The sequence below is a fragment of the Gekko japonicus genome, unplaced genomic scaffold, assembly GCF_001447785.1.
Source record: "Gekko japonicus isolate JY-2015 unplaced genomic scaffold, Gekko_japonicus_V1.1 scaffold244, whole genome shotgun sequence".
Taxonomy (NCBI): domain Eukaryota; kingdom Metazoa; phylum Chordata; class Lepidosauria; order Squamata; family Gekkonidae; genus Gekko; species Gekko japonicus.
The window spans coordinates 1,024,446-1,037,980 of record NW_015165838.1 but is presented as its reverse complement, the minus strand read 5'-3'; the positions used below and the strand labels follow the sequence as shown (position 1 = coordinate 1,037,980).

Sequence of the window (13,535 nt, the reverse complement as noted above, 5' to 3'; positions counted from 1 at the left end):
GACGATCACGACGGGCCTCGTTTTCGCTCCCTGGGGCTCACGCCGAAGTGCAGCGGCCCCAGAGAGCGAAGAGGAGGCCCCGAGCCACAGCACTCTCTCGCCGGCTCGAGGGACCCGGGGACGGGGCTCTCCCAGCCTCCCCCGAGCCGCAGCGCTCCTGCGTGGGCTCGGGGGACCCGGGGGCGGGGCTTGCTGCCACGCGGGCTGCCGGAGCGCCGCTCCGGAGGGCTCCGGGGCGAAAAGACCCCTGCCTTCTTCTTTGAGGCTTCTCTGCCCCCTACTTTACTGTCTTTGAAGGGTGAGGTGAAAACATTTCTCCTCACACAGGCTTTTAGTGAAGACGTTTTCTTTTTCAGTTGCTTAAAGTCTGCAGCTAGCCTGAGGACTGTTTTATGGTATTTTTTTAGGATGCTTGATGTTTTTATGCTCCTGGCTTGTTTTTAATACTGATCATTTATGGTGTTTCAATGATATTCTTACCTTTGAGCCACCTTGAACTGGTCACTGAAGAGGCAGCATATAAATTCTCTAAACAAGGCAAACTGCTCTTGTAAGAGTACTATCAATTTCTTTTTCCTCTACCTGAGCGTAATGCTCAAGATACTCAAAAGCCCCCAATAAAGCCATCTTTACCTGATCAGCACCAACAACGTCAACATCAGCATCTTCTGATGGAATCTCTTCAACTTTGATTGCAACTTGGCAGCTAAAATGAGAGGCATAGTCTAGCTGTTTACATTTCAGTATCTCCCAGAATTTAAAAAAATAACGTTTGAGAAGTGTGACATTAAGAAACCTCAGCTGACAGAATATACCGATACAAAAAGGCCAAAATGAAACTATTTGTATCCCACTTCTCCACAAGCAATGCACAAATGTGTATGCCTTCAACTAGCATTTTTCACTCATTGTCTTTGAACAGCAGGGCCCAGATCACAAACTGTTTTTGAAATGTGTGCAGGTTTAGCACGTGGGGTGATGGGGCCTGTTTACTAATCCAAACCTGCTGTTCCCATTGCAGAATTAGAGTAAATATTCATGTGCAACTTTGAAAGTAGGTTGCATCTATAGTTTAAGTGTCCCAGAGACTACCAGCAACTGTAAACATGACCTACACGTTTTCTCACCTATTTTTTCTTTTAAGATTTGCAGACGTGAGCAATGGAGAATATTCTTGGAGACAACTGTTGTGAGATTTTAGCCTTTTCCTGCTCCTTGGTGCCAAGGAAGGGAGATGAGCTGAGTAATGGATATCTGAAGTTCTATTCGTTCTCTCAGTGTTACTTGATTTGTGCAAACTTCCTGAAAGAGACAATTAATGATATTCTTCATACTGGTTCATGTAGCTGTTGCCCAGTACAAGAGACTGAAGACCGTGTAGGCTTAGAATGCATATATTCTAGGTAGCGTATTCCAAGAGACATTGGTTAGGCTCTAATGTATATATTACATGTCTCCTCAGGACATAACTATGTGGGATTGAGATTTATGTTCTGAAATTCCACCCTTGGCATGTGCAAATGGGCCCAATTCAGGATTCCCCCCCGCCCCCCCCAATGGGGAGTCAGGAAAATTGCTCCACTCCCCCCCCCACTGTGGGGAGACAGGAAAACAGTGCCCTGCCTCCTCAACCTCCAACTGCAATGAGAAGCCACCTGCCCCCTTGCCTTCTCTCACCATGCAAGGAATGGCTAAGGTAATGATGGAACAATACCTCTTGCCTCCACTAGCAGGCAGGAGGGAGAAGGTTCCCCACTAACCACCCACAGAAACCAGGGACACCTCCGAGGGCAGACCACTGATGCAGATGGGGAAAAGGCAGTCAGGGGGAGGTGCAACAGGGCTAAAAGATGCTTTTCTTCTACTGGTTCCGTAGACAAAATTGCCTTGGGCAGTCCAGTGAACAGGGTGCCTCTGCAACCATCCATATATGTGGCGCCCCCATCAAGGAAAATAGCAGCAACCCAAGATCATTTTAGGAAAGCGCTGCAGGAATAAGAAGGCCTAAGTTCCCATGGGCACTATTCTGAATTAGGAACTGGGGAAATTCCAGAATGCGTCTCTCAAACCAGCCTGCAGACCACCATGGAGAAAATGTAACGTAGCTAGCAGCCATCTTTTTCTTTCGGGATGCAGCTCCTTGTACCACACTGATCAGTACTCCCCCCTCACACATTCCAATTGATGCTTTTGAGAGTGCAGGTGGTATTGGCAGTAAAAAGAATGGCCTAAAAGTACCTTGGTGTGTATGGGGAACACTAGGCATGGACCTGTCAATCCAAGCCATGGAAAGCAACTCATTCAGTGTAAAAGTTCATTCTGACACACGAACTCCAGAGTCTAATTTTCTTACATGCCTAATCCTATTGATTTCAATGAAAAACACTTCCATCTATCCCCCACCACCATATTGCAAACTATAATAAGATACAGAGTGCTCAGTTTCACTGAGGACCCCACATGAATGGCAGAATCACAAGAGTCAAGATATCAATCTTACAGAGTAATCCTAAGCAGAGTGGATTTTTCTTGGACTCTTCTAAGTCTCCTAGCCTTTGACTGAAAACATACCAACCCCCACTGCCTGTTATTGTTATGCTTTTATCTTTTACTAAGGTTGGCCTAGTTTTCACAGTGGTAATAAATTGTGTGTCTAGTCTGTACCATTTGCAGCTTATAGGCTCATGCAACTGAAAGCCTGCTAATAAACTGTGTCTAGCTGTACCATTTGTAGCTTATAGGCTCATGCAACTGAAAGCCTCCATGGAAAAGAAATCCCTCCACATAAGAGAGCTAGCCTCTCAGAGGAGCTTAAATACTTTTAGGTCCTTTCCGCATTTGCCTGCCCCTCTGGATTTTCTCAGTATTCACGTTGAGGCCATTTAGATCCACAGTAAAACAGCGTCCAAACAACCCGGAGCAACAGCAGGCTGAAACCGGGCTGACCACTGAAGGGAGGTAATGTAATGCAGAATGGGGGGAAACCCAGAATAAAAAAGAAGGTTGAAGTTGATTTTAGTGCAGAGTTGCTTGGAGGACACCACGGAGAACATGGATTAAAAAGAGAGTGCAGAAAGGGCCACAGTTTTTCTCTGTAGAAGAATTTCTTTCGGTATGGAGAATCTCAGTCATGTGTGGTCCTACCTGTAAACTAATAATAGGTTATAGTCCAGGGGTCACCAATTTCTTCCTTTAATGAGAGCTACTTCTGAGTAATGAAAATATCCTGAACAATGCCACCCACCCCCCAGCACATAACCAAGTTTTGTTCTGTCCTAGAAACAGGAGGCGTTGGAAGAGCACCAGAAACTAAGTTGTCAGCAAATCAGCACAGGGAAATCCTAAGAAAAGTTTTCTGGGGAAAACCAAAAAGCCTACAGCAGATTTTTTTTTTTAGTTCTCTTTCTGGGCCTTCTAAGGGATACACAAGCGACTGTGCAGCAGCCAGCAAGCTACCTGTTGATGAGCCCTGTTATAGCATGAGCAGGTTTGCTATTTTAATTAGAAGTGGTGGCCAAATCTACTAAGGCATTATCGTCAGTGCCATGAAAATATACACTGCTGTAGGTGATCAAACACAAAATAATCAGACTGGTTTACCTTCAGAAAATTTCCTTTTAAAAGGTGTCTTAGCAACACTCACAGGCGCCCACTCGTTTAAGCTGCTGGCAGCAGAATCCTCCTCTTCACTGGCTAGCAAAGAGGTCCTGTACCAACCCAAGGAGTGCCAGGAATCTGCTCTAGAAAGTGCTGGATCAGGTACATATCTCAGCAAGTAACTGTACCTGGACATGAAAAGGGAGGGGGGGAAATATATACAACTGAAAGATCAGGTGCTTTTCCCCGACAGTTACCACAAATATTGCTGGGCTTTGCTCTAGTTTACAATCAAGAGAGCCCATCAATCAACAGACAAGCCAACCCCTCATTTAGGAAAGATTCTGTTCAGAGAGCTTTCAAAACACCCATAACAAACACAGTCCAGGTTTCCACTGTGATAGCTTAGTGTAGGCCCTGGTCACACAGGCCGGATATCGTGGGGAGGGGGGGGGAGGCTAATTGCCCCAGTGCAGATTGATCTGCGATTACGCGATCAGACTCGCCGGCGGCACACCACCGGTCCTTCCCTCGGCGCCGGCAGGTAAACGAGGGACCGGAGGAGAATGCCGCGCGCCGGCGTGATCACACCACGGGGGTCTGGAGGCAGCCCGTGGCAAACGTTTACTAGTATCTTGGAGGTACTAGTTTTTTAACTCGCATTGTTGGCGGTAAGCCACGGGTGCGCTCCACTTCCCAGATGTTGGGGTGTGATCGCGCCCAGATAATCCGCCCACCATCCGTGCCTCTCTCGCGGCAACTTTGCCGTGTGACCGGGGCCACAGTATATGATCGTGGTGAGAAGTGTTGTCCTGTCACAGCCAGCTTAAGGCGATGATGTAGGGTTTTCCAGGCAAGAGACAAACAGAGGTAGCTTGCTGTCACTTGCCTCAGTTCAACAATCCTGGACTTCCTTGGCAGTCTCCAGGTCACGGCATATATTACTGTGGTAGTATTCAAACTGGTTTCCCCCCCTCCAAGGACTAGTATTCTGACTGAGAGCCAGTTTGGTGTAGTGGTTAAGTGTGCGGACTCTAATCTGGGAGAACCAGGTTTGATTTCCCATTCCTCCACTTGCACCTGCTGATGTGACCTTGGGTCAGTCACAAGCTCTGGCACAGCTGTCCTTGAAAAAGAGCCGTTTGTGTCAGAGTTCTCTCAGCCCCACCCACCTCACAGGGTGTCTGTTGTGGGGAGGGGGAGGGAAAGGAGTTTGTAAGCCACTCTGAGACTCCAAGTGAAGGGCGGGGTATAAATCCAATCTCTTCTTCTTCTTCTATTCTAATGGTTAATTCCAAAGAGTAACAACAGCCCCTTATAATATGCACACACAGTTACTCATCAGCACGTGTTGCGAACTGCCATATTGCTATGTACCAACACCTTTTTACATTGTACAATGTGAAACCACCAAAGAAGCACGCAAAGAGCAAGCATCGCAGAATTAAGTACTGTGTATTATCTATACTAGCAGCAGAATGTTCTCAAGTAAGCCACAGTAAACTCCTCTCTGCAATTTGCCTCCTCTGCTACAGAAGACAGGGAAGTGGAGGTGAATCGGGGCAGCAACAAATGTATCTGGAGGAATCTTGCACTGTCATTCATCCCCTCCAAGGACAAACATGCAAGTGATAGAAAATGGGAGCTGTGCTAAAGCTCATTTACGCCTCCTGTATTTATCTTTTGCCTAATTTTGATACCAGAGAGACTTCTGTGATAGCCCAGCATTGAACAGCATTGATTCCCCCCACCACCACCCTAGAAGCAAGGATCAGCCCCAACTGAAACTTACACAAGTCTTTTGTCAGGCTTTAGAAGCTTATTGGAGAATTCACTGAGGATCATCAGAAAGTTTAGATTGGGAGGCAGGCACTTCCCTTCCATTCCAGCTGCTCCTTGAAAGGCAAATTCAATACCTTCTCTTTTAGCAGAGGCAAAGAAGAAAGGTGGAGAGAGAATAAAGGCTTATAATGAAGGTAACGTACCAATGGAATGGCAAAAGGACAACACATACTTGGCACGTACTTGTGTATCATGGCTATAGATTCCCGAGTTTTCACTTGGTCCCAACCAAATGTCAAAGAAAAGCGCCGTGCAAGCTCTTTAATGTGGTTAAAGGAGGCAGAGGAAGTGTCTGTGCTGCCGCCGTCCTGGCTTTCAACATGCCTCTGAAACAGCTGCAAACCACAAACATGACATACAATTTTCCAGGCAATAAAAAAAGCCCCAGGAGGACATACCTGTCATACAACTGGTAAATCCCTTGAACAGGATGCTGCTAAGCATACCCTTATCCAGTAATCTGGTTATATATTTTAAGAATCCCACCAAGCTGAACAAGCATCTGAACACTGCAGCTGGAAATCAGTGGGAGGGGAGATCAAGACACCGACACGTCGAAATTCTCAGTTAACCGCAAGGACAAGAAACCCTCTCAGGGCTCCTTGAGATGAAGGGCTCAGGAAATGTTTTCCTTCAGATGTGCGCAGAATAGTCTACCCCTATGCAATCTGAAAGCATGTTACATGTAGAGGGCCAGTGTTGTCTCGTGGTTAGAGAACTAGACAAGACTCTAGGAGACCTGGGTTCAAGTCCTTACTGAGCCATGAACGTCACTGTATGACCTTGGGCCGATCGTTCTTTCTTAGCTTAACCTGCCTCACAGGATCATGGTGAAGCAAGAGAAAACTATCCTGCTCTGAGTTCCTTGAAAGAACAGCAGCATTAACATATAGTCGTGTACAAGTGTCTGCGCATATGCATATAATAAAATACATGTAATAAAACCTGGATTACTGCTGCTTCTAGATAGAGAAGGCTGAGGAAGACAAATCTGCAGTGAACACTGGATCTTTTAAAATACTTATATGGCACCCAACCAGGCTGAAGGCAGCCAGGGGTAGAGGGGAGTGAGAGTTGAGAGAAGCAACAAGCACCAAGGCAAAATTCACACACCCTTCCCTAATTTGGTTCTCCACTGCAAACTGAAAAGCTGTTTTGGCAAAAGAAGAAGTAGCCAAGTATATACACTTGTATGATCAGCCTAGAGAGAATTCTCCCTGCTTCTTTGTGCATCGATGAGATAGATGCTTCTATGTCACCATGTTGAATGGGGTCAATTCTGCAAAGCAGCAAAAACAAAACCACAGATAGCCCAAGAGTTGCTATATACTCAGGATATGCAGAAAAATATGACTTCGTAAACTAAAGAAAACAATCCCTGGTGAGGCCTGAGCATGCTACAGGAGGCAGAGAATGCTGAGTGCGGCTAAGAGTCAGTTAAAAGGGGAAATGGAGAAGATTGGGGGGAGGGGGGTCCTCCACTGGCCTTCTCAAACCCTCCTGAGCTTATAGAATTCTGGCGGGAGAGCTCTGGGAGGTGGAAGAATTTGGAATGTACAGATTTGCTTGTCTCTCCCTACCCTCTGGTGTTTCCTTGCAGCCCCTCAGCTTGTCACGTTTCCCTTCATCTATCTCTTGACAATTCTTTCCGGATTCACCCTGATAAATCAGGTGGGGCCCTAATAGATGGAAGTTTCTGTTACAATAAATCTGTCTTCAGGGTGCCCCTAGACTCCTTTTTTGTTGCAACAGACTAACAGTGTATGGACTTTACACTGTGTCTACAGTGGCTACTCATCTCCCAGTGAACATTACAAACACCTGGAGGTGAAAAACCTATCCATAAATGCATGGGGATCTAGAAGCGGCATCAGTTCCCAGGTTCATGTCCACTGCAAATGCATTTGCCACGTAAAGAATGAATTAGCTCTTCAACAGCAAAGCCAGTGCCAAGGTGTGTGTTCAGTAACTGCCGCACAACTATGGAATTCATTGGGTGTAGATTCAACCAAGTCCAAGCTTCAGCTTGTGTCTGGAAGCACTTCAAGACCTTGCTATCTGAGGAAGAGCCTGGTAGTCTAGATTTGACATCGAAACAGAGGAAAAGCTTTCACAATTTGATTGGTTTGTGGGGTTGGGGGAGAAGCAACTAAAGCAATTAAGCGTGCCCATATTTATTCAGTGTCTCCAGCCACACCACCTGCCTAGCTAGGCACCCAAGGACAGGCAGGAGAAAGCAAAGTAACAGGCCTGCTCCATTTTTACAAACAAACTGGTCAGGTGGGTTAGCATGCTTTGATCTGCAAGCTTTCAAGGTCAACCAACACCCACAACTGGGCTGGTTGCCTATGTGATATGTAAACACAGGCTTCTGGCTATACAAGCAGAGCGCAGCTCACTAAATGCTGCTGAGCCTCTTCTTATCTCAGATTTCAGGGGACGGGTCATGGATCTTCCTAAGCTCTTGACGTGTGAGAAATCCACTGAGCTCGCATACCAGCCTTCTGAAGGGGCATATGCTGAATGAAGCTCAGGGGAAGAAAAGGAAGCCTGCTTGAACAGGCTGTGAGTTAGACTAGCTGTGTATAGTAAATATTACATTCAGTGCAGTTTCCTGGGATGGGCAGTCGAAGCAAAGCTGCACCAACTAGGCCTCTGGGGCCTAGTTTGAGGTAGCAAGACTGAACACAGAAAATCAGCATCTACTTTTTATGTCTGAGGTAGCAAGACTGAACCTGGGCTCTGCCGTGACCCGATAATGTTCTTCTGACACCCTCCCATGCCTCCACACAGAAAATCAGCATCTACTTTTTATGGGAAGGGATTTGTTGTTGTTTGTAGGAGCAATCTTTTATATGATCTGCCACCTGCAGTCAGAAGTGATACAGCCCAGACCTTAGTGAGGACCAAACAGAACATCTCATGACAGAACCATGACTGCATGTCTCTATATTTCCTTTAAAACATTCAAAAGGATTTGAGGGTGAACCTGATTTGAATTAGGGCCTTGGAGCTGGGGTAAGAGGACATTACCACCACCAACACCCAATTCTATGCCCTCAACAGAAATAGCCTCCAGTTCCAAACAACTCTTAGGGGCAACGTGTTTACACTACCACAGCTAATAGTAATATAGTGGGGGGGATTTCTATCATGGAAATAGAGAGGTTAAGCCCCCTCCTAGCCCCAATCCAGATCACCCATCCCATGGCTGCTTTTAAATTCTAGACATGAATAATGTCAGGAGATGCAATCACAAGTCTTCCACACTATATTCAGTCTGGCCATGAGACCTAGACAAGAGATAGCTGGTGACAGCTAGAGAACTAGGCCACAAGGGAAGGGAGTACACCATATTTACTAGTCTGTATCCAACCATCAAAGTATGGGAAGCACACTGAGTTTCCTTGTGTTCCTCTTCAATCTTGTAGCCCCTTTGGAGTCCCAGAAAGATAATTCCGAGGACTCATGCAGAGGAACAGCCATGTGAGTTGGGGGGAGCAGGCTGGAGTGAGCAGGGACAAGAGGATGAAATCATTCCCCTCCTCTCAACAGAGGGGTGGTTGCTGAAAAGGAAGGATGAGCAACTTCACCCCCTTGTCCCTCCTCAATCCAACGCCCCAATCCCACCCAGCTGTCCCTCCACACAGTTCCCACTACTCCAAAAATGGTTTCTGTGGGGGTCAGAAGGGGCTACAGAAAAGGAGAGGAACACAGGAAAGCTCTGTGGCCCATGCACAGAAGGTTGGATACAGGCTGTTTTGTTTGTAATGAAAACTGAGACTGTGAGAATTCTGAACCTGACACTACATGCCATGCGTACAAGACATAAACAGCCAGGCAAAAACAATACATTCAGCCGTAGTAAAAATATATATATATGTATTTGGGGGGAAGAATCAGAATCCCATTTTGTGGCTAAACATAAAATACTTTTATAACCAAATAACCATAACAAGATTCCGTAGAAAGATAACAACACAACTGGAGTTGTCCGCTGTAACATTCTTACCTGCTGTAAACAGAGGATCAATGTCTTTGCGCTTTGAATTTTGTCATTGTGCCTGGTTCGGCTCAAGGTTTCTTTAATTATATCTCCAAAATCATTATAAGACTGTTAAAGGGCAAGGGAGAAAAGGTGTTACCTCCTGCCAAGAGATAGCGATATCCATGAACACAAAATTCAAAAGCTACGCTTCATAACAAATAAGTCAGGAAATATTTATGGTCACTTATAAGGGTAGTTTCTAACAACCTGAGGTAGTTTCTAACCATCTTATTCATGGCATTGCTATCAGAGGCATGGCATTAAAATGGCTTTTGTGTTTTTATTTGACCATATGCAAAGTGATCATTAGTGATGCTACTTCTGCAGCACGGGAGCTTATATGCAAAGAAGTAGTGATGCTACTTCTGCAGCACGGGAGCTGTTGTGCTTGTGCTGAGTTCCACACAGCTCAATATTGTTGCCCAGATCTACGGAACGTGACTGACTAAGATTGTCCTCAGCTTTGGATCGGACACTTACCAATATGCTGATGACACCCAGTTAAACATCACATTAAATAAGCCTCCAGAAGCAGCTTTGTGCATTGAATACACAATCTATTAATCCGTACCAATCACAAGACACACACACAAGATATAATTGAGCATTCATAAGGCTGAATGGCTGTGTGTACTTATCCCATAGAGTTAAATTTTGCAGCATTTGGAAGACTTTGTGAGTAGGATTATTAATTTACCTTCATATAATGCTTATAAATTTCAGCAGCTGCAGTCATCTCAATAACGTTATGGATGATTAACTTGCAATATGCTGCAAGGAGGCATCGCTTCATGTGCAAGATATCCAGTTTCTGGCCATCCTGGTTCCTGTCCTCTTCTTCTGCCAAGTCTATAGTAAGAATTTTGGTTACGGGTCACATTAAAGTGTCACTCTAAAAATATAATCTTCACCTGAAAAACAGGATTCAGAAGCCATACCACTTGCACTCCGTTCTTTGCTTTTTGAGGTCACAAGAGGGTTGTTTCTTCTTCAAGTGTTATGACAGTGCTAACTACCCACTTGCTACTTCCAGCAACACAGAACAATAAAAACAGGAGCAAACGAATGGAGAGAGGGCTCTTATGTATCAAGAGCTGGGAAACTAATCACATTTATATACTGCTTGATGGGGGGGATCAGTGTTATAAACTGCAGAGAACAGCCATCAGCAGCAAAGCATAGCTACTTTCCTGTTGGAAAACACTGCTGACCTTTGGCTTTGTCTTCTTCCTCTGTGAAAATGTGATCCTGAATGAACAGGAGCATTTTGGACTGAAGAGTCTCACTGGGAAGATATTCCAGTAGCCCAAGAGTTCCATCATCACTTGTATCTTGATGACTCACGATCATCAGAAAATCACAAAGCACCATAAAAGCCTACAATGACGGGCAACAAAAAGAACAGAGTCATTTTGGACAATATGAACACAATGATGGCAATATTTCTCCCCCCAAGCTATTCACTCCAAAATTGGAAGACTGCTAAATTACAATTTATTACAACACTCAGGATAATGGAACCCCCAGGACTTAACAGAGATATTGGCTTCTTATATCATTACTAATGCTAAGTCACTCAGTTCTCACTTATAACCAGAAATCAGACTTTATTGGTCTTACAGGTGCCACTGGACTCAAACTTAGTTCTTACATCTGTTATTAACTCCTTTATTATCCGTATACCAATTACCTAATGTGTTATTCCAATCTTAGCTGTATTTATTGCCCAGCTACTTAGGCATCCTGACTCTATTAGATTTTCTTGGCAACTAACCCCTACCCCACCCCTATATGTTATATTTGAGGAAATCTATTTCAATGAATCTAAGGAGTTCTTGCTTGTATTTGTTTGTCTTGAAGCTGCCACTGGACTCACAAACATCATTCTCACATCTACATGTTACCGTTTGTATTTGTGTGCTAATCTTGCCTTAATCCAATTTTAGCTATAATCACCCAGTTCTTATGCATCTTGACTCTAACTGGTCCTTCCTGACAGCCAATCCCCCCACCCCCTCTATGTAATGGTCGAAGAGATTCTCTGTATCTAAAGAAGTGTGCTTGCACACGCAAGCTTATACCTTGAATTAAACTTTCTTGGTCTTAAAGGTGCCACTGGTCTCAGACTTTGTTCTGCCATTACACTCAACTTTATTTCGGCTTGCATGACCAAAAGTCTTAAGCACACTTGTACACACTTATAAACTTATAAAAGTGCCATTCATACATATAAGGGAAAAAAAACCCAGTGAGATGCATTGTGCAAATATGAGTGTGTTACCCTAAATGGGATTGTCAGACAGAGTAAATCCTCAAACAGGTACACAGAGCATAAAATCAGAAAGATTTGGACTTTCCCCTCCTTTTCCCTTTTTTTTATTTGCCACCAGGGCCAGAAACGTGGCTACTGCTTTGGTAACTGAATTATCAACTTTATCAGATAAGTGAACAGAAATTGACCAGGGCAGGGAGGGAAGCTTTTCTTTTATCAAGATGGGTATAATATACTTCGGCCTCTCCATATTCCAGTTGGGGCATGCTAGCAAAATATGATCCATCGTCTCCACCCTACCTTGATTACAATCGCATGCCTGGTCTCCCACCCAAATACTAACCAGGGCCAACCCTGTTTAGCTTCCAAGATATGACGAGACCAGGCTGCCCTGGGCCATCCAGGTCAGGGCTTGCTGGGTTTAGTCCACTGTGAACACATGAAGCTGCCTTATAGTGAATGAGACCTTTGGCCCATCCAGGTCACGACCGTCCACTCAGGCTGGCAGTCGCTCTCCAAGGTTTTCCCCATGTGGAACATCGTTCCGATTATCAGACTTTCTAAAGAGCACACTGCAGGAAAATGAGTACGATTCAACTTTGTATCTTTTAGCCTGTCCAGATTCTCTTGAAAGGCATCACAATCCAACATCATGAAACAAAATGCCTGAGGTGACCTGCCCTCACACCTGCCCTTAAAACTCCCTCTTCAAATGGACAGGTTTGCACCATTGGGCTCTTGACTCAGTCTCGAATGGTACATCCTCACAAGGGACATCACGGTTCACCCCGATAAGGCATTTTTTGACCCTTCTGACCCACAGGTGATAAAGAGGAAGAGTTGGCCTTATACCCCGCAGAGTCTTGGAGCGGCTTACAATCACCTTCCCTTCCTCTCCCCGCAACAGACACCTTGTGAGATAGGTGGGGCTGAGAGAGCTCTGAGGGAACTGTGACTGACCCAAGGTCACCCAGCTGGCCTCATGTCAAGGAGTGGGGAATCAGACCTGGTTCTCCAGATTAGAGTCCGCTGCTCTTAACCACTCCTTATTAAGCAAAGTAATGAAGAAGAGGAATGGGAATTTTCTAGAAGGAAATTTAAACCAGCTAATTACATTCTGCAGGCTAGAAACAGTATACTACAAATCCCTGCTTAAAAGACTATAACATTAGCTGATACACAGGAACTAGCTGTTCCCAGTTCCATTACCAGTACAAATATGAAAGGCTGAATTATCCCTTCATTCAGTTCCTATTTCTGAAACACTACAAACACTAAAAGGACTAAACTAAAACAAACTAAATGTGTAGAGATGCAGGGGTCATTTCCTGCAGGAGCGCACAGGAACGGAGCTCCGGCAGTAAAGAGCCCAGGGGGTGGGAACATGCAACGAGCCCCACCCCCTGCTCCCAGCAGCCCTCAGTCAGAGCAAGAAGCAGCCAGATAAGTTGCAGAGCTCCCCCCAGATCCCCGGTCAAAACAGTCCAGTGGCACTTTTAAGAACAAGTTTTATTCAGGTACAAGCTCTCCCTCCTCTGCGAGGACAGATCTGCACGTCCCCCCCCCCCAATAGCTAGCAATTCAAAACAGTCCAGTGGAGCCTGAGCAGTGGGTGTTGCCTTCTGACACACTTCCAATAACGTCAGGGGGTGTAGCATATGCAAACAAGTTATGCTAATGAGCTCCTGCACCTCTTTTTCTATGAAATGACCCCTGTAGGGTTGTATAAAGATAACTAAAATGTATACAGGCAAGTTAAGATATCTCTATACATTA

General features: G+C 45.1%; 1 protein-coding gene across 1 annotated transcript in view; it reads right to left on the bottom strand.

Moving 5' to 3' along the window:
* Positions 1-13,535, bottom strand: part of LOC107110229 (cohesin subunit SA-2-like) — a 79,250-nt gene that overhangs the window by 1,754 nt on the left and 63,961 nt on the right. The window contains exons 26-33 of the mRNA XM_015410979.1: positions 10,699-10,864; positions 10,185-10,336; positions 9,452-9,553; positions 5,623-5,774; positions 5,390-5,518; positions 3,601-3,785; positions 1,128-1,302; positions 634-706 (exon numbers count right to left, since the gene is read on the bottom strand). Of these exons, the coding sequence (XP_015266465.1) occupies positions 634-706; positions 1,128-1,302; positions 3,601-3,785; positions 5,390-5,518; positions 5,623-5,774; positions 9,452-9,553; positions 10,185-10,336; positions 10,699-10,864 (1,134 nt within the window). The remainder of the gene's footprint in view (positions 1-633; positions 707-1,127; positions 1,303-3,600; positions 3,786-5,389; positions 5,519-5,622; positions 5,775-9,451; positions 9,554-10,184; positions 10,337-10,698; positions 10,865-13,535) is intronic.